This window comes from Macaca mulatta, chromosome 1 (assembly GCF_049350105.2).
Source record: "Macaca mulatta isolate MMU2019108-1 chromosome 1, T2T-MMU8v2.0, whole genome shotgun sequence".
NCBI classification, from domain to species: Eukaryota; Metazoa; Chordata; class Mammalia; order Primates; family Cercopithecidae; genus Macaca; species Macaca mulatta.
The window spans coordinates 225,865,343-225,887,693 of record NC_133406.1 but is presented as its reverse complement, the minus strand read 5'-3'; the positions used below and the strand labels follow the sequence as shown (position 1 = coordinate 225,887,693).

The window sequence follows — 22,351 nt, the reverse complement described above, 5'->3', positions numbered from 1 at the left end:
TATGTGTGCGCCAGGCATGGTCTGAGTACTCTTACATGTACTAACTTATTAAAATACTTTCAACAACCGTGAAATTACGACCATCACCGCACTTACAGAATTAAAAAGTGGGACAGAATTGGTGTCCTCCCTACCTTTACGCAGAGACCAATTTTGCAGACGGCAGTCTGGCTTCTGTGTCCCTACCATGCTTCACGGCCTCAGGCTCTTAATGCTGGTTCCTAGAGCCACGTGATAAGTGGGAAGAACTAGAAGCAGGCAACTAAAGCCTGGATTTGGATCATAACTCTACCACTGACTGATCTGTGCAATCCCAAGCAAGCAACCTCACCCCCTGAGTCTTGATTTCCTCACTTGCAAAATGGGAGCTGGTATGGCTTGGCTGCATCCCCACCAAATCTCAACTTGAATTGTATCCCAGAAATCCCATGTGTTGTGGGAAGGACCCAGGGGGAGGTAATTGAATCGTGGGGGCCAGTATTTCCTGTGCTGTTCTCATTATAGTGAATAAGTCTCAGGAGATCTGATGGGTTTATCGGGGGTTTCCACTTTTGCTTCTTCCTCATTTTCTCTTGCTGCCACCATGTAAGAAGTGCCTTTCACTTCCCACCATGATTCTGAGGCCTCCCCGACCATGTGGAACTGTAAGTCCAAATAAACCTCTTTTTCTTCCCAGTATCAGGTATGACTTTATCAGCAGTGTGAAAACAAACTAATACACTAAATTGGTACCAATACAGTGGGGCATTGCTGAAAAGATACCTGAAAATGTGAAAGCAACTTTGGAACTGACTAACAGAGGTTGGAACAGTTTGGAGGGCTCAGAAGAAAACAGGAAAATGTGGGAAAGTTTGGAACTTTCTAAAGACTTGCTGAATGGCTTTGACAAAAAGCCTGATAGCAATATGGACAATCAGGCCCAGGCTGAGGTAGTCTCAGATGGAGATGAGGAACTTGTTGGGAACTGGAGCAAAGGTGACTCTTGTTATGTTTTAGCAAAGAGGCTGGTGGCATTTTGCCCCTGCCCTAAAGATTTGTGGAACTTTAAACTTGAGAGAGATAATTTAGTGTACTGGCAGAAGAAATTTCTAAGCAGCAAAGCATTCAAAAGGTGACTTGGGTGCTGTTAAAAGCATTCCATTTTAAAAGGGACACAGCATAAAAATTCAGAAAATTTGCAGCCTGATGATGGAGTAGAAAAGAAAAACCCATTTTCTGGGGAGAAATTCAAGCCAGCTGCAGAAATTTGCTTAAGTACCAAGGAGACTAATGTTAATCCCCAAGGCCATGGGGAAAATATCTCCAGGGCATGTCAGAGACCTTCACAGCAGCCCCTCCCATCACAGGCACGGAGGCCCAGGAGGAAAAAGTGGTTTTGTGGGCCAGGCCCAGGGTCCCCATGCTGTGTGCAGCCTAGGGACTTGGTGCCCTGTATCCCACACCCTCCAGCCATGGCTAAAAGGGGCCAACATAGAGCTCAGGCTGGGGCTTCAGAGGGTGGAAGCCCAAAGCCTTGGCAGCTTCCACATAGTGTTGAGCCTGCAGGTGCACAGAAGTCAGGAATTGAAGTTTGGGAACCTCCACCTGAATTTCAGAAGATGTATGGAAACGCCTGGATGCCCATGCAGAAGTTTGCTGCGGGGTCGGGGCCCTCATGGAGAACCTTTGCTAGAGCAGTGCAGAAGGGAAATGTGGAGTCAGAGCCCCTACACAGAGTCCCTACTGGGGCATTGCCTGGTGGAGCTGTGAGAAGAGGGCCCCCATCCTCCAGACCCCAGAATGGTAGATCCACCAATGGCTTGAATCGTGCTCCTGGAAAAGCCGCAGACACTCAATGCCAGCCCGTGAAAGCATCTGGGAGAGAGGCCATACCCTGCAAAGCAACAGGGGCAGAGCTGCCCAAGACCATGGAAACCTATCTCTTGCATCAGCGTAATCTGGATGTGAGTGGAGTCAAAAGATCATTTTGGAGCTTTAAAGTGTGACTGCGCTGCTGGACTTCAGACTTGCATGGGCCCTGTAACCCCTTTGTTTTGGCCAATTTCTCCTATTTGGAATGGCTGTATTTACCCAATACGTGTACTCCCATTGTATCTAGGAAGTAACTAGCTTGCTTTTGATTTTACAGGCTTATAGGCAGGAAGGACTTGCCTTGTCTCAGATGAGACTTTGGACTGTGGACTTTTGAGTTAATGCTGAAATGAATTAAGACTTTGGGGGACTATTGGGAAGGCATGGTTGGTTTTGAAATGTGAGGACATGAGATTTGGAGGGGCCAGGGGCAGAATGATATGGTTTGACTGTGTCCCCACCAAATCTCAACTTGAATTGTATCTCCCAGAGTTCTCACGTATTGTGGGAGGGACACAGGGGGAGGTAACTGAATCATGGGGGCTGGTCTTTCCCGTGCTATTCTTGTTATAGTGAATAAGTCTCATAAGCTCTGATGGGTTTGTCAGGGGTTTCCACTTTTGCTTTTTCCTCATTTTCCCTTGCCGCCGCCATGATTCTGAGGCCTCCCCAGCCAGTGGAACTGCAATTCCAATTAAACCTCTTTTTCTTTTTCTTTTTCTTTTTTTTTAGACGGAGTCTCGCTCTGTCACAAGGCTGGAGTCCAGTGGTGTGATCTCGGCTCACTGCAAGCTCTGTCTCCCGGGTTCATACCATTCTCCTGCCTCAGCCTCCCAAGTAGCTGGGACTACAGATGCCCACCATCACGCCTGGCTAATTTTTTGTGTTTTTAGTAGAGACGGGGGTTTCACCGTGTTAGCCAGGATGGTCTCGATCTTCTGACTTCGTGATCTGCCTGCCTCGGCCTCCCAAAGTGCTGGGATTACAGGCATGAGCCACTGTGCCCGGCCTAAACCTCTTTTTCTTCCCAGACTCGGGTATGTCTTTATCACAGCATGAAAACAGACTAATACAGGAGCATTCCCCGGAGCCTCCTGCAGAGAGACCTCATATGAGGCTCTGTTGAAGGAGTAGTGTCTGTGAGCGGGCTTTGTAAGCTCTAGAGTGTTCTATGAGATATAACCTATTGTTATCATTTGAGGGAATTAATTTTATAACCTGCTTCCCTCTCTTGAACTTTGCTCTGTATCCAGTCAGTACTGGGTGACCTGGAACTAACAGGTGGTCTGTTTGTGGCTGAGAGTCCGAAGGTCATTGGAAGGCACATTAAGGAACCAGGTACCCCCAGTGGCAGCCGGGCCTGGGCCCCTTTATGGGCACAAAGATAAGGTTCATATTTTGATGACATAGGAAGTGGTGGTCCTTGAAGGAACAGGCCCTCCCCTGTCCCTCCCACTAGTTAAAACTAAAAAGCTTAGTTTCCCCAACACCCCAGCCAAAAGTCAATCTGAATCTTTCTGTCAAGCTTGTAAGAAGTACCTGTGTGTCTGCCAGGCGTGGGCCAGCCCCGCTCTGACTGTGCCGCCTCCTCCCACAGATCAGTGCCCTGCAGAAAGGGTACAGCCAGTTGCTGTGCCAGACCCTGTCAGAGCGGAACTCAGAAATCACATCCCTGAAGAACGAGGGCGAGAACTTAAAGAGGGACAACGCTATCGCATCAGGTGAGCCATTTTTGGAGTTGGGCCTGGGAGCTGCCACTCCCTCACCCCATGTTCTTGGCCACAGCAGACATCACCAACCAACCATATACTTTTTGTTACTGAACTTGGCTGCAATCTCAGAGTTCTTCCCAGCATCCCTTCAGGCAGCTCCTGTCCATGAATCTGAGTTCGTCCTCAGAGGTTTATGTGCCATCTCTTAGCTAAAGGGCCTGCTGAACATGGACCTCACCAGGGAGCACACAGGACAAGCTGTGGCTCAGGCAGTCCCATGAGCCAGTTTGCTGTGAATGCGAACTAGAATGTGGCTAGAATGGGGTTGCCTGTTTAAGGCACCCAGCCTCTTACCCAATCTCACACTGGTGCTCTTGGGCCAGAGCGAAAGCATTTTGCTAATTGAGAGGTAGCTGATACTCCAGAACTTGGGTGGGAATGGGGCAGCCAACTCATGGCCCACCCTTGCCAGGCACAGTTGTTTCTTAGCCTGGATTCATTCATTCATTCATTCATTCATTCAACCAACACATTTATGAAGCGCCTGCTAGATGCCAGGCACTGCTCTCGGCATTGGGGAGAGAGAGCCCTGAGCAAACGGTCAAGATCCCTCTGCTCACGGGGCTCACACGTGGGAGAGGATGACAGACAGTAAGAAGTAAACAGATAAATGAACAAGCCCATGCCAGAGAGAGATCCGTCCTCCAGAGGAAATAAAGCTGGACACCGTGGTGGGGAAGCGCTTCATGGGGTGAAGTGAAAGAGAATAGCTTAGTGCAAGCTTGTCCAGCCCACGGCCTGCGGGCCACATATGGCCCAGGACAGCTTTGAATGAGGCCCGACACAAATTCATCAACTTTCCTAAAACATTATGAGATTTTATTTTTGGCGATTTTTTTTTTTTTTTTTTTTTAGCTCATCAGCTATGGTTAGCGTGAGTGTATTTTGTGCATGGCCCAAGACCATTCTTCTTCTTCCAGTGTGGCTCAGGGAAGCCAAAAGATTGGACACCCCTGGCTTAGTGCCTGGGCAGGGATATCTCTGAGGAGGTGGGAGGGGCTGTCGGGAGGCCCCTGGGAACCGTATGCCGGACAGAGATCGTGGGTGTAAAGGCCCTGGGGCAGGACCAAGCCGCAGTGTGGGAGCAGTGGCCAGCGAGTGTGGCTGGGGTCAGGGAACAAGGGGCTGTGGGACCCGCTGGGGTCAGGGGGGAGGCAGGGCCACCTTACAGGGGAGGGGTTCAGCTTTTCTTCTAAGTGTGATGGGACACATTAGGGTTTTTAAGGCAGAGAATGACATGTCTAGAGACCTGCAGGTGATAGGGCCTTGGACAGAGAAAGGGGGAAGAGAGAAAAGCAGGTGGTGGGGAGAGAATGAGTCCGGGTTGGGGATATTGCTCCTAAAGTCCCCCCTGCACAGCAGGAAACATGCCCGTGGCTGTGAAAGCTGAGCCTGGCATTGAGCCAGCACCATCACTGTCTCTGCACGACCCAGGCTGCCTGGCCGTGCCTTTCCCTCTGCCTCATTCTGCAGTCCCCCTCCCCACTCCAGCTTCTACCTCTGCTCTTCCCTAACTTGGAATGTTCTTGGATACTTGTGAGCGCTATGGGCAGGGCCGCTCTGGGTACCAGGCATACAAGGGGGATCTCGCTGGGCCCTGCCCTCCTCCCCGGGGTCTGCCCATCACACCCCATCCACGCTGCAAGCTTGTCTCAGACACCACTTATCTAATCAAGGAGTCAGATAGACCTGGGCTCAGGTGTGACCTGGGATGGGCTACACTCTCACAACCCTTAAGTGTGGTCCCTGGACCAGCAGCATCAGCATCACCTGGATCCTTGTGAGAAACTGGGAATTTCAGGCCCCGCTCCTGACCTTCCGATCAGAGTCTTCACTTTCACAAGCCCCCTGGCTGCTGCGTGTGCACACTCAAGCTCGAGAAGCACTGGGCTGAGTTACGCTGCAGTGACAAACAGTCCCCCAAGTCTCAGTGCTCACAATAGACAGGTTCATATCCTGCTTCCTCCCTGGGCCCATCATGGGTCAGTAGGGGCTTTGGTCATTGTGGCCACTCAGTGACCCAGGCTCACAGAAACCATGACAACACATCACAAACCCCATCTTCCATGGCAAGAGAGGCAGATGGAGGAACAAGGTCCGGATTTCCTCACCTGCCTGAAACAACTCAAACAAACAAATGAAAAACAAACAAACAGAAAAAATGTCTGAAATAATGGTTTCCATATATTGGCCCCAAGAAGCCCATGACAGTGATCTGGGAGGGAGTGGAAACAAACAAGATGAAACCTACGATTGCCCCCGGCTGGCTTGCACTTGAGAGAGTTTCCAGACCCCTTCCAGCAGGAGGGGAAGCCAGACAGAGCCCAGCGGTCAGCCCGACTTGAGTAGATGGAGGTGGAGAAGCCAGCATAGCTTGAGTTTGCTGGGCGGCGTGCCAGGCGGGAGGGGGCTACATGGAGAGCACCCCGGAGATCTCAGAGGGTCCCCCTCAAGTCTTCAGCAGAGTCAGGCGTGATCAGCACGTGCATGCGGGCAGGGAAGGAACCACCCGGGAGGAGCAGAGGGAACCATCTCAAAGCACACGCAGGCCTGAGCGTAGCTCACTTTCCCACCATCCAGAATGGGGCAACCTTGCACTGCAGAGGGCATCTGGTGGAGAATTGAGCCAAATTCACTCTAGAGAAAAGGTCACTCTGGTCCCGCCTCACAAAGCATGCAGGCAAGCCCCAGAGAGAACAGTCTGTTTCCAAGGAACTTAACTGTGTCCCCGGACAAAGCTCATTTTTACAATGTAATTCTCAGTCATGTTGTTCTTTATTACACATCCTTGATTGTGCAAGAAAGATTGATTCTTGATTGATAACCCCAACAAAACTAGGATGAATGTTTTTCTAAGAAAAGGACCATATGAGATAATCCAATACCACTGCATTATGCACCCTTCTCACTTTTTCTCCATGTGATAATACAACAATATATTGGCTCTCTGCTGACACATAACAAGTTATCCCATAAAAAGCAACAGATATGTTTATCTTACCCAGTTTCTGTGGTTCAGGAACTTGGGAGTGACTTAGGCTGGCTCAGGGTCTCTCACGAGGTTGTAGGAGCGACTGCTGCCATGTCATGGAAAGCCTGACTAGGGCTTAAGGATCCCCTTCTGGAATGACTCAACTGAGGCTGTTGGCTGAAAGCCTCAGTTCCTCATCATGTGTGCCCTTCCCTTGGGCTGCTTGAGTGTCTTCCCAACATGGCGGTTGGCTTTCCCCAGACTGAGTAACCCAAAGGAGAGCAAAGAAGAAACCACAACATCTTTGATGATTCGCCCTGGGAAGTCACATTTACCACTTCCACAGGGCCATGTGAGTTACACACGTCAGCCCTGTTCAGGTGGGAGGGGGCCACATTAGGCCAGGTATTCTAACAGGCAGGAATCACAGGGGCCCTTTTGCAAGCTGGCTACCACATAGAGTCATGGGTGGCAGGGAATAAACACTATGTGTTAGCCACTCTTCTGTGTTCTTTATACAACAACTCTGTAGATACAATGAAAGGTTAAATAACTTGTTCAGACCACTAAGCTAGGCTGGGCATTGTGGCTCACATCTGTGATCCTAGCACTTTGGGAGACTAAGGCTGGCAGATTGCTTCAGCCTGGGAGTTTGAGAACAGCCTGGGGAACGTGGGCCAAACTCCATGTTTACAAAAAATACAAAAATTAGCCAGGCAAAGTGGCACGTACCTGTAGTCCCAGCTACTTGGGAGGCCAAGGCAGGAGGATCACCTGAGTCCAGGAGGTGGAGGCTGCAGTGAACCATGATCGTGCCACTGCGCTCCAGCCTAGGTGACAGAGTGAGACCCTGTCTCAAGAAAAAAGACAACTGAGCTAGTAAGTGCCAGAGACGGTTTCCAAACTCAGATGAGTGTGTGAGTGTGGATCAACACGTCCCTTGCTGCCACAGGCCCATCTCGTGGCCCCTCCTGGTCCCTCTCTCTGCTGAGCCTTTGTTCCCACGCAGGGCCGATGCCCACAGCACCCCGACAGATGTTTCCTCTCCTTCTCACAGAGACCTTGAACAAATGATGTGCAGTGGGTATTGGTCTCAACCCCATTCAAGCTCCTGGGATCCTTGGAGACACCTCCTTTCTCGGTGCCAGGCTCGTCACAAACTGGTTGACAGCGGCAGCGATGACAGTCATCCTCACTGCCTCTTTGACCTCTGTGAGTCTTCTTTTTTACAGGGATGGTGTCATCTTTGCAAAAAGACATGTTAGCAAAGGATGAGCAAGTTCAAGAACTAAAGGAAAAAGTCAATCAACTAAAAAGTCAGAACAAAGACAAGGACCACCAGCTGGAAGCCCTTGGTTCTAGAGTGAGTAAGGATGACTGTATCACCTTCTTGTAGCCATCGGGTGAAAAGCAACTAAAGTGAAGTCACATGATTTGCTCGTTTCATTCCCCTGGGCTCTTGTTTTAAATTTAATTCCTTCCTCTCACACCATTGTGCTGGGGGCGGGGGGTGGGGGACAATGTCCACCTAGAAAAACTAGAACAGCTAGCCAATTCTTTGCAGCTTTTCAAGGAGCGGCATGCATGTGCCCTAGAATAAGCGAGATGTAGCTTCAACTCCAGGAAACATTTTCTAATGCCCGTTATAAATGAGTTTGGTTAATTCCAGCAGTAAATGCACCTCTCAGCATGGATATTTCCGTGGCAAGGCTTAATATTAAGAATAGAATCACTGCATGCAAAAGAGGACACGGTGGGCTTCACCTCATCCCAGTCACCACTGGTTTGCACAGGCACCTTCGAAGCAGAATGTTTGCAGATCCAAGTGCAGTTAGACAGACTTTCATTTCTTCCGTTAGACTTTATAGTGTGCATAAGAATATTCTGTGTAGTGAACCTGGTAGGCAAGTCAAGGGCTGTTTAAAAGTAATTTTGAGGCCAGGCACAGTGGCTCATGCCTGTAATTCCAGCACTTTTGGGAGGCCGAGGTGGTTGGATCACACGAGATCAGGAGTTTGAGGCCAGCCTGACCAACATGGTGAAAATCCGTCTCTGCTAAAAATAACAAAAATTAGCTGGGCGCCTATAATCCCACCCACTTGGGAGGCTGAGGCAGGAGAATCACTTGAACCCAGGAGGCAGAAGTTGCAGTGAGCTGAGATCGCGCCATTGCATTCCAGCCTGGGCAACAAGAATGAAACTCCGTCTCTAATACTAATAATAATAATATTGACTATTTTCAAAATTTACCTCAATGCTCTGACTTTAGAATCCTGAACCTATAGGATTTCTCAGTATTTGTGAGATGTGTCTGTTTCGGTGAGTCAAGGTAAAACCTAACAGCTTTCATCTCAAGTGTGCCTGATGAGTTCGCCAAGTCTCACAGGTACCCTGGTGGGGTGCATCTGGGGGTGGATGCATGGGGTGGATCTGGGGGTCCAAGGACAAAGCAGCAGAGGTGACCTCTGGCGCCGACTGCAGTGCCTCAACTGGAGCTGGGGAAAGGCAGGACAGGAGCCCCGGGGGCACACAGACAGGGTCTGAGCCCAGAGTGGGCTTTTGTTGTAACTGATGTGGCCTCCCCTTTGTCATCAGCGAAATGGAAATAACAAAATCAGTTTTGAGAAGTGAGAGGCCGGTTTTCATTGTGCGCTTCTGCCTCTGCGCCTGGTTAGCCCGCCTCGACAAGCCCTCTGCATCCGTCTCCCGAGCAGGGTCACCGCCTGGATTACATGTGTTGTCGCTGTTTCAGGTGTGGAGTGTGTGTGTGTGGGGGGGTGTGGGGGTGTGTGTGGGTGTATGTGGGTGTGGAGGTGTGGTGTGGGGGGTGTGTATGGGCCTGTGGGGGTGTGGATGTGTGTAGTTGAGTGTGTAGATGTGTGTGGGTGTGGTGTGCAGGTGTATGGGTGTGTGGGAGTGTGGATGTGTGTGAGTGTGTGGGTGAGTGGATGAGTGTGGGGGGGTGTGGCGTGTGGGGGTGTATGGGTGTGTGTGGGTGTGGGTGTGTGTAGGTGTGTATGGGTGTGTGTGTAGGTGTGTGCGGGTGTATGGGTGTGGGGGTGTGGATGTGTGTAGGTGAGTGGGTGAGGGTGCGTGTGGGGTGCATGGGGGTGTGGATGTGTGGGTATGGTGTGGGTGTGTGGATGTGTGGGTGTGATGTGGGGGTATGTGTGGGGTGCGTGGGGTATGTAGATGTGTGGGTGTGTGGGTATGTGTATGTGTGGCTGTGGGTGTGTGGGTGTGGTGTGGGGGGTGTGTGGGGCGTGTGGATTGTGGGTGGGTGTGGTGTGGGGGTGAGTGTGGGGTGCGTGGGGTGTGTGGGTGTGTGGATGTGTGGGTGTGCTGTGGGGGTGCATGTGGGGTGTGTGGGGTATGTGGATGTGTGGGTGTGCAGGGGTGTGGGTGTGTGGATGTGTGGGTGTGGTGTGGGGTGTGTGTGGGGTGTGTGGGGTGTGTGGATGTGTGGGTGTGTGGGTGCGTGGGGTGTGGGTGTGTGGGTGCGTGGTGTGTAGATGTGTGGGTGTGTGGATGTGTGGGTGCGTGGGGTGTGTGGGGGTGTGGGGTGTGTAGGTGTGGTGTGGGGGTGTGTGTGGGTGTGGGGGTGCGTGTGGGGTGTGTGGATGTGTGGATGTGTGGGTGTGGTGTGGGGGGGTGTGTGGGTGTGGGGGTGCGTATGGGGTATGTGGATGTGTGGGTGTGGTGTGGGGGGGTGTGGGTGTGGGGGTGCGTGTGGAGTACATGGGGTGTGTGGATGTGTGGGTGTGGTGTGGGGGTGCATGGGGTGTGTGGATGTGTGGGGTGTGGGTGTGGTGGGAGGTGCATGGGGTGTGTGGATGTGTGGGTGTCGTGGGTGCGTGTGGGGTGCGTGGGGTGTGTGGATGTGTGGGTGTGGTGTGGGTGTGGTGTGGGAGTGGTGTGGGAGTATGGGGTGCGTGGGGTGTGTGGGTGTGGGGGTGGTGTGGGGGTGTGTGGGGTGTGTGGATGTGTGAGTGTGGCGTGGGTGTGTGTGGGGTGCGTGTGGGGTGTGTGGATGTGTGGGTGTGGTGTGGGGGTGTGTGTGGGGTGTGTGGATGTGTGGGGTGTGGGGGTGTGTGTGGGTTGTGGGGTGTGTGGATGTGTGATGTGGTGTGGGTGTGGTGTGGGGTGTGTATGGGGTGCATCAGGTGTGTGGATGTGTGGGGTTTGGGTGTGGTGTGTGGTGTGTGTGGTGTGTGTGGGGTGCGTGGGGTGTGTGGATGTGTGGCTGTGGTGTGGGTGTGGTGTGGGGTGTGTGTGGGGTGCGTGGGGTGTGTGGGGGTGTGGGTGTGGTGTGGGGGTGTGTGTGGGGTGTGTGGGGTGTGTGGGGGTGGTGTGGGGTGTGTGTAGGGTGCGTGGGGTGTGTGGGTGTGGTGCGGGTGTGGTGTGGGGGTGTGTATGGGGTGCGTGGGGTGTGTGGATGTGTGGGTGTGTGTGGGGTGTGTGTATGTGTCGGGTGTGGGTGTGGTGAGGGTGTGTGTGGGGTGCGTGGAGTGTGTGGATGTGTGGGTGTGGTGTGGGGTGTGTGGGGTGCGTGGGGTGTGGGGTGTGGGTGTGGTGGGGATGTGGTGTGGGGCATGTGGGGGTTGCGTGGGGTGTAGGTGAGTGGGTGTGGTGTGGGGTGTGTGTGGGGTGCGTGGGGTGTGTGGACGTGTGTGGTGTGGGTGTGGTGGGGGTGTGTGTGGGGTGCGTGGATGTGTGGGTGTGGTGTGGGTGTGGGGTGTGTGGGGTGTGTGGATGTGTGGGGTGTGGGTGTGGGGGTGTGTGTGGGGTGCGTGGGGTGTGTGGATGTGTGGGTGTGGTGTGGGGTGTGTGTGGGGTGTGTGTATGTGTTGGGTGTGAGTGTGGTGGGGTGTGTGTGGGGTGCGTGGGGTGTGTGGACGTGTGTGGTGTGAGTGTGGTCGGGGTGTGTGTGGGGTGCGTGGGGTGTGTGGATGTGTGGGTGTGGTGTGGGTGTGGTGTGTGTGGATGTGTGGGGTGTGGGTGTGGTGGGGGTGTGTGTGGGGTGCGTGGGGTGTGGGGTGTGGGTGTGGTGCGGGTGTGGTGTGGGGGTGTGTGTGGGGTGCGTGGGGTGTGTGGATGTGTGGGTGTGGTGTGGGGTGTGTGTGGGGTGTGTGTATGTGTTGGGTGTGAGTGTGGTGGGGGTGTGTGTGGGGTGCGTGGGGTGTGTGGATGTGTGGGTGTGGTGTGGGGTGTGTGTGGGGTGTGTGGATGTGTGGGGTGTGGGTGTGGTGGGGGTGTGTGTGGGGTGCGTGGGGTGTGTGGATGTGTGGGTGTGGTGTGGATGTGGTGTGGGGTGTGTGGGGGGTGCGTGGGGTGTGTGGGTATGTCGGTGTGGTGTGGGGTGTGTGTGGAGTTCATGGGGTGTGTGGATGTGTGGGGTGTGGGTGTGGTGGGGGTGTGTGGATGTGTGGGGTGTGGGTGTGGTGTGGGGTGTGTGTGGGGTGCATGGGGTGTGTGGATGTGTGGGTGTGGTGTGGATGTGGTGTGGGGTGTGTGGGGGGTGCGTGGGGTGTGTGGGTGTGTCAGTGTGGTGTGGGGTGTGTGGGGTGTGTGGGGTGCATGGGATGTGTGGATGTGTGGGTGTGTGTGGGGTGCGTGGGGTGTGTGGATGTGTGTCGGGGATGTAGAGGTGATGTTAGGTAGGAAGAATATGGAGAAACAGCACCTCCAGGGCTCTCTACCCACAAAGTGCATTTGGGTTACTTGTGTCCCCATTTCCCTTCCTCGTGGACCTTGGAACAGGTCTGCCTTCTTCTCCAGGCCGCACCTGGCACTTATCAGCACGTCGGCTCCTTGTGACCAAGGGTATTGCTCATGTGAACATCCGAAATGACTGTCTTTATTTTTCAAATTACATGTGCTATGTTAATTTTAGAATAAAATGTAGATAAAACTGGAAAGCAAAATTAAAGAGAGAAGAGAAATGCCACCCCAAGAAATCTGTCAGTACTTGAGTGCATATTCCTCCTGTTTTGTTTCTAAAATTACCTGGAAGAAAATACCTCTGTAACAGATATATAACAACAAATTTACACTATACACATTTTTTAAACTTTAAACAACCACTGTTTCCCCACATGGATAAGAGCTTTTCTCATGGGTCTCTAAAGCTCCATCATAATTCTCTTGTCTGCGCACAGTGGAATCAAACAGCCCCTGGGTTATCGGACATGGGTGTTTCCTTTTTTTGTTTGTTTGTTTTTGTTTTTGTTTTTGAGACGGAGTCTTGCTCTGTCTCACTCTGCCAGGCTGGAGTGCAGTGGCTGGAGTGCAGTGGCGCGATCTCGGCTCACTGCAAGCTCCGCCTCCCGGGTTCACGCCATTCTCCTGCCTCAGCCTCCGGAGTAGCTGGGACTACAGGCGCCCGCCACCTCGCCCGGCTAATTTTTTGTATTTTTAGTAGAGACGGGGTTTCACCGTGTTAGCCAGGATGGTCTCGATCTCCTGACCTCATGATCCACCCACCTCAGCCTCCCAAAGTGCTGGGATGACAGGCGTGAGCCACCGCGCCCGGCCGGGTATTTCCTTTTAGTTCACTATAGCTAACAATACTCTCAAAAACATCCCTGAACCCACAGACTTGCTGATGTGCCCGACCATTGTCCTTATACATTCCTAAAGCAGAATTTCTGGGTCAAAAAGGAGGCCCGTTATTTATGTTCTTAATGCCTGTTGCCAAATTGCCCTCCGGAACGGCTGCTCCATTTCCACCGCCGCTCCCAGCGCAGTGGTGTCTTGGAGGCGTAAATTGCATAGGGCACTAAGCGCCGTCCAAGCTCGCTAGTGGCCCTCCGAGGACATCAGCGTTTATTCCTCAGCACAGACTCTCCAAAGCTGGATTTTCCTTACGGTTTAGATTGCTGGCTTTTGAAGATGAGAGTAGTGGCTTTATTCCTCTGATTTCCTGAGTGGAGAACCAGGAACCGCTGCGGGATCCTGTGTGCCTGTCAGACACCATGGGATGCCTTTGGGATCTCAGTGGGTGACTGGATGGAAACAGCAGGAAATGCTCTCAGGGGCTCACACAGGGCCTTGGAGCCCCGCCTTACCCCTACAACCCTACTTGGCCAACCTCCGTCTCTTTCTCTGTCGCCCTTTTCTCCATAGTGCTCGGTACTAAAGGAAGAGTTAAAACAGGAAGACGCTCACAGGGAGCTCAGGCAAGCCCAGGAGAAAGAGTTAAAACTCTGCAAAACTGTGAGTTGAGCTTCCTCCTTCGTAGCTACCACCGGAAAAACCAGAGTTTGACCTTCAGGTTCTTGGTGGGATCCTGGGCCATCACTAAGCACGAAGCTCTGGGGCCCTGTGCTTGCTTAACAGTCTCATCGCTCTTTGATCTGCTGCTTCTGCAAGAAAGAGATGGGTGAAGGGGCCCCAGGATTCCCTGGGCAGTTGGCTCTACCTCCCTCAAGGGTTTCCCCTGGGGTCAGGTTGGGGTTGAGACCCGGGACAGGGACAGGAGGCTGGCCAGCTGGCCACCACATGGTCCCCTGCCCCACCCCTGACCTGTGACTCCTAAACCCTAGCCACAGGCACCATTGTTGACACTTGCTGAAGTATTTTTATTTAAACACCACCATTTAACACCCACTTGTAAAAACAAAACAAGGCCAAGAGTGGAGGTTCACACCTGTAATCCTAGCACTTTGGGAGGCCAAGGTGGGTGGATTGCCTGAGCTCAGAGGTTCTAGACAGCCTGGGGAACACGGTGAAACCCCATCTCTACTAAAATACAAAAAAAAAAAAAATTAGCTGGGCATGACGGCGTGCGCCTGTAATCCCAGTTGCTTGCTTGGGAGGCTGAGACAGGAGAATTGCTGGAACCCAGGAGGCAGAGATTGCAGTGAGCTAAGATCGCACCACTGCACTCCAGCCTGGGCGACAGAGCGAGACTGTCACACACACACACACACACACACACACACACACACACACACACACAATTTGCCTCATATAGAAGGTAACACCATAAAAGTAAATACAATGAAAATAGGACCATTAAAAGTCAAAGGAGATATATTCCTCACACCCTCCAAATCCACCCCGCACATCACCAGGTGTGCGTTTTCCACTCGTTGGGGAGCTCAGCTTCTCCCAACTTGCTCTTCCCCACGCTGGTGCCATTCCTCCAGGCCAGGAACATTTTACCCTCTGCCTCAAACAAAAAAGAAACATTTCATTGTTCCGTTCTTCTAGACCTTGCCTGTTGAGTCTTCCAAACAGCTGGTCCTTTAGGTTGAACTCAAAAATATACCCCAAGAGCAGGGTTTCTAGTGAGTTGATGGATGTCCTGTAGTCCTTAATCCAGGAGCTGTACTGATTTCCAAAAGAAACTAATTTCCTTTATCCAGAACTTTTAATGTATCCGTTGAAAAACAAAGTCTATTTTGCTGAGAGATGTAAAACCTTCCTCCGGGAGAAGGAATTAAACAAGCTGATACCAGACAAGGTTTCCACCTTAATGGATGGGGTGCCAGGGGTGATGAGGGCTCAGACCTCTCGGCCGAGAAGGCAGCTCCTGCCCCTATCAGGGAGGTTCACTCCTCTGTTGTTGAAACTTTTTCAGCAAATCCAAGACATGGAGAAAGAAATGAAGAAGCTCAGGGCGGAGCTGAGGAAGAGTTGTACTGAACAAAGCATGATCTCTAGGACTCTGAGAGAAAAGAGCAAGGTACGTAGTGGGCGACAGGCCCAGAGAGCGGTGTGGGCAGTAGCTCCCCACTCATCATCCCTGTTAGTCCTCTAAGTGGCCTATGCTGGTATTAACCCTTCTTACAGCTGAGAAAACTGAGGCTCACACAGGGAAAGGGACCAAGTTCACTCCATAATGTAGTTGTGGCAGGACTTGAACCCAAGTTGGTCTGACTCCAAGGCCCCTGTGCGTAACCCAGCTACTCCTCACTGCCTTCTAAAACTATTTCTTGCTTTTTGGTAATGAGACCCACCTCCAGCCTCCCAATCCCAGTTTAGAGTTTGGTGGTGCTTAATTATTTTAATGTCCCTTCCCATCCTGGGGAAAAAATTGTATTGCATACTCCCTACGTGTGCTATCCATCACAGTAGCCACTAACTGTGCATGGCTATTTAAATTTAAATTAAAGCCGGCAAGGTAGCTTACACCTGTAATTCCAGTACTTTGGGAGACCAAGGCAGATGGATCACCTGAAAATATCCTTAAGAGTCCTGAGCAGTGTGGACAGAATATATTTCTTTCCATTTGAATCATCATCTTTATTTGATTAGAAGATGGTTGTCACTGAGAATTTGTTTTAAATAAATAAAGACAGAGATTCACTATGTTGCCCAGGCTGGTCCTCCGGGCCTCAAGCAGTCCTCCTGCCTCAGCCTCCAAAAGTGCTGAGATTACAGGCCTGAGACACCATGCCCAGCCACAACTGAGAATATTTTAAGAACAAATCTAAAAGGCAGAGGAATTCTATGTGAAGGGAGGTTCACAGGGATGATCTGAGAAATAAAAGCAAATAATCTAGTTTTTCTCCAGTTTTATTTAATACGAATGTGAGTATAGTCACCAGAGGTCAAATCATTAAAACCTCACAAACTGAAATGTATACTACACTAGAATCACATCTTATGGATAGTATTGAAGCCTGCAAAAGTTGGTCAGACATAACTAGAATTGGCAGAAATAATTAACACAAAATTAAAATCAACAGGTAAAACTACACAGAGTAAAATTTATTTATCAATTAAAACTTAAGAGAAAAATCAAATATTCTTGTCCAGGTGCGGTAGCTCACGCCTGTAATCCCAGCACTTTGGAGGCCGAGGCAGGAGGGTTGCTTCAGGCCAGGAGTTCAGGACCAGCCTGGCCAACATAGTGAGACCTTGTCTCTACAAAAAATTAAAATAATCACTTAAAAAAAATCAAATATTCTTGAAAAAGTTAGATTTGCAAAATATAATCTGGGGAAAATGGACATGGTAGAAATGAGAACTACAAAATAAAACCCACAATAACAGACCTGTGATTGGTAAATATTTGATAGGGTCCAGAAAAACTTATAGATGAATCAAATCATAATTGTATAATTTACCTACAAAAGAACTGATCCAGATAAAAATAATTTCAGGAGACTAAAGTGAAAATGGAAACATTTAGGAATCTGTTAAACAATTGGTTTAATGAACTTTGCTCTAGAAAATAATGAAAATGAAATGAAAATGAATTTGCTATGGTTTATTTTTCTTTTAAATAGTTGTAGTCATGAACATGGAGTCAAAATGCTCTCTGGGCTATCAGTTTTTCTCTAAGCAAGGCTTTGGCTGCATTCCACAAGTCTTAGTATATAGTATTTTCATTATTATTCAGATCAAAATATTTTTCAAATCCCCATTGTGATTTCTTCTTTCACCCACTGGTTACTATGAAGCTTATTTCCTAATTTCTAAATATATGAGGGTTTTCTGCTTACCTTTTTTTGTTACTGATTTTTAGCTTAATTCCACTGTGGTCGGAGAACATCTTCTGTGTAACTTCAATCTTCTGATACTAATTGAGACTTGTTTTATGACCTGCATGTGGCCGACTGCAGTTCCACATGTACACTTGAAAAGAATATGCATCCTGCAGTCATTGGGTTTAGTATTCTATATATGGACATTAAATGAAGCTTACCAATGCTCAAAACTTAAATGTTCCTGTTGATTTTTTTTGTCTGTGTGTTTTGTCAGCCACTGAGAGAGGCACGTTGTTTAAAGATCCTATCATGATCATGGATTTGTCTTTCTTTTTTTAATATTGTCAATCTTTGCTTTATATATTTCGAGGCTGTGTTAGTAGATGCATATATATTTACCATTTCATTACTTCCTATCGAATCAAATCTTTGGCCATCACAAGGTGCTCCTCTTCATTGCTAGAGATGTTTTTCCCTTAAAGTCTTTGTCATTAAGGTAATTCCATTGGCTAACCTAGCTTTCTTTTGATTCGAGTTTTCACAGACTATCTTTTTCACACTTTTTATGTCAATCTTTATTTTACAATGTGTATCTCATGTGAACAGCACATAAGTTTTATACAGTTCCGCCATCTTTGTCTTTCAGTCCAAATATATTTAGTGTAATTGCTGGTATATGGGGATTTAAATTTATCTTCTTGCTCAGGGCCAGGTTACTACCTATGGTATGTTCCTTTTTTCCCCCCATTCTTCCCTTCTTTTGAGTTGACAGTTTTTTATCATTCCCTTTTTCCCTGTATTAGCTTGGAAATTTTCTGTCTTTTACTCGTCTTTTAGTAATCATAAGACAATCGCATGCATTCATGACTTACCAAAATCTAATATTTAGTGAGTTTTTAACTCTTTTACTGTCTTAGTGATTATTCTAAATTTTACAATATGCATTTTCAACTTACCAAAATTCAATATTCATCAATAATTATATCCTTCTTCTTGTTAACACAATGACTTAGACATTGACACCTTAACTTCACTTACCCCATCCAGACTTATATGCCATTGTTTTCATTTTCTAAACTTCTCTCTATATTTGAAGCTCCAAAAGACATTATTAGTATTTTTCTATAGTCAACATCCATATCTACACATTACTATTATGTGTTTTCTACATTTCTGATCATTCATCTAGATCATTTTTCTCCAGCCTGAAGAACATCCTTTAGTGTTTTCCTTCAGCATGGGCTCTGCTGGTGTCATATTCTCTCAGGAGTGTGTGTGTGCATGTGTGTGTGTGCACGCACGTGTGTGTATGCATGCATGTGTGTGTATGCATGTGCATGTGTCTGAAAATTTCTATGTTTATCCTTCATTCATGAAACATATTTTGACTAGATATTCTACACTGGCAATTGTTTTCTTTGAGCACGTTATAGATGACAGTAAGTCTATCATTCCATTGTCTTTTGGCGCCAATTATTTCTATTTAGAAGTAAGTTATAACCTAGCTAGGCGTGGTGGCTCATGCCTGTAATCCCAGCACTTTGGGAAGTCGAGGCGGGCAGACCATGAGGTCAGGAGTTCAAGACCATCCTGGCCAACATGGTGAAACCCATCTCTACTAAAAATACAAAAATTAGCCAGGTGTGGTGGTGCATGCATGTAATCCCAGCTACTCGGGAGTCTGAGGCAGGAGAATCACTTGAACCTGGGAGGCAGAGGTTGTAGTGAGCCGAGATCGTGCCACTGCACTCCAGCCTGGGCAATAGAGTGAGACTCCGTCTCAAAAAAACGACAGAAAAAAAAAAAGAGAGAAGCAAGCTATAACCTAACTATTGCATCATTATATAGTCTTTTTATATTCTGAATGTTTTAAATGTTTATTTTCCTTTGACTTACAGCAGTTTTATTAGGATGTATCTAGGTGTGAATTCGTTTTTATTTATCTTATTGGGGTGCATGTGGGCTTGAATCTTCGGCTTGCTGTTTTTCATTAGTTTTGGAGCTTGGGCTGTAGACTACCTAGGCAGTGAGGAGCTACTGAGGCTCTTGAACAGGGAACTAATATGATTAAATTTGTGATTAATAATAATGGTGAAAATGATAGCCACATGGACTTGGCATTATGCCGAACATCTCATCTCTTTTCATCCTCACAACAACTCTGACCTAGAAATTATGCCCAATTTATTTTATTTTTAAAAATATATTGGAGCTTTTCAAGATTCCTGTTTTACAGATGAGGAAGTCAAAGCACAGAGTCAAGTCACTACCCAAAGGCACACAGTCAGTAAGTGGCAAAGCCAAGATTGCGGGAAACCAGGCCTGTCTGACTCCAGTTACTGTGGCACAGCCACTAGCCACGTGTGGCCATTTAGGTGAAATTAAATATAACGTAAAATTTAGTTCCTCAGTCACAGGAGCCCCACTTCAAGTGCTCAGTAGCCAGATGTGGCCAGTGGCCACCCTATTTGACAGCACAGAGTTAGAACGTTTCATCATTGCAGGAAGTTCTGCCAGACGGTGCTGCCCCACCGCTTGGCAACCTTCTCACAGGACCATGAAGGATGTTCTAGAAGGAAATAAATTAGAGGCAAGGGGGCCAGGTATCACGGCCAAAGGTGCTCAGGGCCTAGCCTGAGACCATGTGTATTAGTCCATTTTCACACTGCTGATAAAGACACACCCGAAACTGGGAAGAAAAAGAGGTTTAATTGGATTTACAGTTCCACATGGCTGGGGAGGCCTCCGAATCATGGCAGCAAGGCACTTCTTACATGGCAGTGGCAAGGGAAAAACGAGGAAGAAACAAAAGTGGAAACGCTGATAAACCCATCAGTTTCGTGAGACGTATTCACCATCACGAGAATAGCACGGCAAAGTCCGGCCCCCATGATTCAGTTACCTCCCCCTGGGTCCCTCCCACAACACTTGGGAATTCTGGGAGATACAATTGAAGCTGAGATTTGGGTTGAGACACCATCAAACCATATCACCATGCACAGGGGAGGAGCTCAATAAATAAACCTCTGACAGCCGATGCCAAGGGTCTGCTGTGGATGGGGGCAGGGAGGCCATATATTGAGAGGAGGAGCCAGAACAGAGCCCAGGACAGCCTCTGCTTTTGCAGCATTTGAAAAACGTCCTCTGAAACAGAAGTTGGGGTATGTTTACACCTGAGAGGATGTAGGTGAGGAAACTGAGGCCCAGAGAGCTTAGCCGGCCTTCCCGGGAAACAGCTCACTGGGGACTGGCTGCCCCTTGCCACTCAGAAGAAAGCTTTACAGGTTGCTCTGGGTGTTTTACATGAAATGTATGTGACTCTTCTCTAGCCCCCTAATAAGCCACTTGTGAGGTTGTTTCAGAACAAAATCCTCTCATCGAGGAGAGTTTGTCTCATTTCCTAGGGGTGCCTGAGCCCTGGCTCAGCAGATGCCCAAAAGGTTCATGGTTTAGATATGAACTGAGCAGCTGCAGGGTCCGTAATGGCCAGCAGAGGGCAGCACCGAACACACCCGAGCTCACCTCGAGTTACCCATTACCCAACCAGCCGGGGTGGGGAAATGGGCCTTCTTTTGCCGGCTACAATTCTTTACTAGCCATTGCTTAGCGAGTCTTCCAGAGCAGTTTCCCTTGGTAAGTGTGCTAGAAGTGGTAACAATAAACAGTTACGATAATAAACCCAGCAGTAGGCCGGGCGCGGTGGCTCAAGCCTGTAATCCCAGCACTTTGGGAGGCCGAGACGGGCGGATCACGAGGTCAGGAGATCGAGACCATCCTGGCTAACACAGTGAAACCCCGTCTCTACTAAAAATACAAAAACTTAGCCGGGCGAGGTGGCAGGCGCCTGTAGTCCCAGCTACTTGGGAGGCTGAGGCAGGAGAATGGCGTAAACCCGGGAGGCGGAGCTTGCAGTGAGCTGAGATCCGGCCACTGCACTCCAGCCTGGGTGACAGAGCGAGACTCCGTCTCAAAAATAAAAAAAAAATTAAAAAAAAAATAAACCCAGCAGTAACATTTACCAAGTACCCACGATGGGCGGTGGTTCCTTATGGTGTTAGGATGACGCTGAATGGTGGCTACTGTCATCCACCTGTTCTAGGTTACAACATCTAACACCCTTATAGAGCCCTTACGAGGTGCTGTCACTATTCCAAGCTTTTTAAAATCCCCACAATAACTGCGAAGAGGGAACTAGTATCACCCCGTTTGACAGATAAGGACGCTGAATCACGGAGCAGTGAAATGACTTTGCTGAGATTATACAGCTTGTTAGGGACCGAGCTTGGATTAGAGCCTGGGGTAGGACAAACATTGAGCCCAGGGTGCAGAGCCCGGCCCTTTCCCCCAACAGACAGTGCCCCCGAGCCTGCCTCCACCCCATGCACGCCTGTGACCCCTGCCATGTGGGCTGCAGCTGTGCCGACCCCTCTGGGACCCCCCACGGCCATTAGATGTCCTAGAGGAATTTCCCCAGAGTGCATTATGATCACATTAGCAGCAAGCACTCGCTTTCATCGTCATTTCAGGTTGAAGAGAAGCTTCAGGAGGATTCCAGAAGGAAATTGCTTCAGCTGCAAGAAATGGGGAACAGAGAGAGCCTCATTAAAATCAATTTGGAGAGGGCAGTAGGTCAGGTAGGCGTGTTCCAGAGTCCCCCTCATTGGCCCACGCTCCACAATGATTGCACCCAAGCAGCCAGTGGGGGTGAGAGAGGAGGACGCCCAAGGTAGAAAGACAGACGTGCATTATTAATTCTCCCATTTATCTCATGAGCAGAGGCTGTCTGCAGCTCCCCACCCCCGTGGACATCGCTAAACAGGTTTCTGCTACTGGGAGGCCTCCCACTGGAATAGTTTACAATGACCTGAGACTCGGACCAGGCAGCCAATCCCGGCTCCATGCCTGCCCCCAGTTAACCGAGCCCCTTGCCCCCAGTGGTGTCTCTAGCATTTTCTCCCTAATGTTTTTAGTCCTGACATTTACCACAATCTTTCTTCCCCTCGGGCCCCAGCAGACATTGCAGTCAGTGTCTATAAGGAAATGCCACTTTTCTTAATAAGGTAAAACCCCAGAGTGTCCAAAGTGCATGCTGGATGGAGAAACTCCCAGCTGCGGGTGAGCCACTCTGACCTGATCTGGAGGTGACGTTATCTCTGATGCTGTGGCCTGAAATTGCCAGTGGCCCTTCCTGGCACATGTGACAGTCATGAGGGCCAGAATGTGCAGACGAGAGTTTACCGAGGGCTAAGGGAAGGCAAACAGGAAACCAAGATGGGAGGGCATGTGACCCTCAGGACCACCCTAGATTCCTCCACAGG

At 49.4% G+C, this 22,351-nt stretch overlaps 1 protein-coding gene and 1 long non-coding RNA gene across 11 annotated transcripts in view; both read left to right on the top strand.

The window, feature by feature from the left end:
• FHAD1 (forkhead associated phosphopeptide binding domain 1) overlaps positions 1-22,351 on the top strand; it is a 157,873-nt gene that overhangs the window by 62,346 nt on the left and 73,176 nt on the right. For 6 of the 10 annotated variants that reach the window (XR_013407498.1, XR_013407492.1, XM_077973381.1 and 3 more), the window contains 4 exons: positions 3,449-3,572; positions 7,827-7,957; positions 13,720-13,809; positions 15,179-15,283. Coding sequence is in view for 8 of the 10 variants with exons in the window: in XM_077973381.1 (XP_077829507.1) it covers positions 3,449-3,572; positions 7,827-7,957; positions 13,720-13,809; positions 15,179-15,283 (450 nt within the window). In the remaining 2 variants the exon portion in view is untranslated. Of the gene's footprint in view, positions 1-3,448; positions 3,573-7,826; positions 7,958-13,719; positions 13,810-15,178; positions 15,284-21,559; positions 21,668-22,351 lie in introns of all 10 variants that reach the window. The other 4 variants (XM_077973385.1, XM_077973374.1, XM_077973367.1 and 1 more) reach the window with 2 other exon arrangements.
• On the top strand, positions 15,301-17,263 carry LOC144336123 (uncharacterized). Its single transcript, XR_013407585.1, has 2 exons — positions 15,301-15,467; positions 17,072-17,263. It is a non-coding gene; the product is annotated as an uncharacterized LOC144336123 (long non-coding RNA).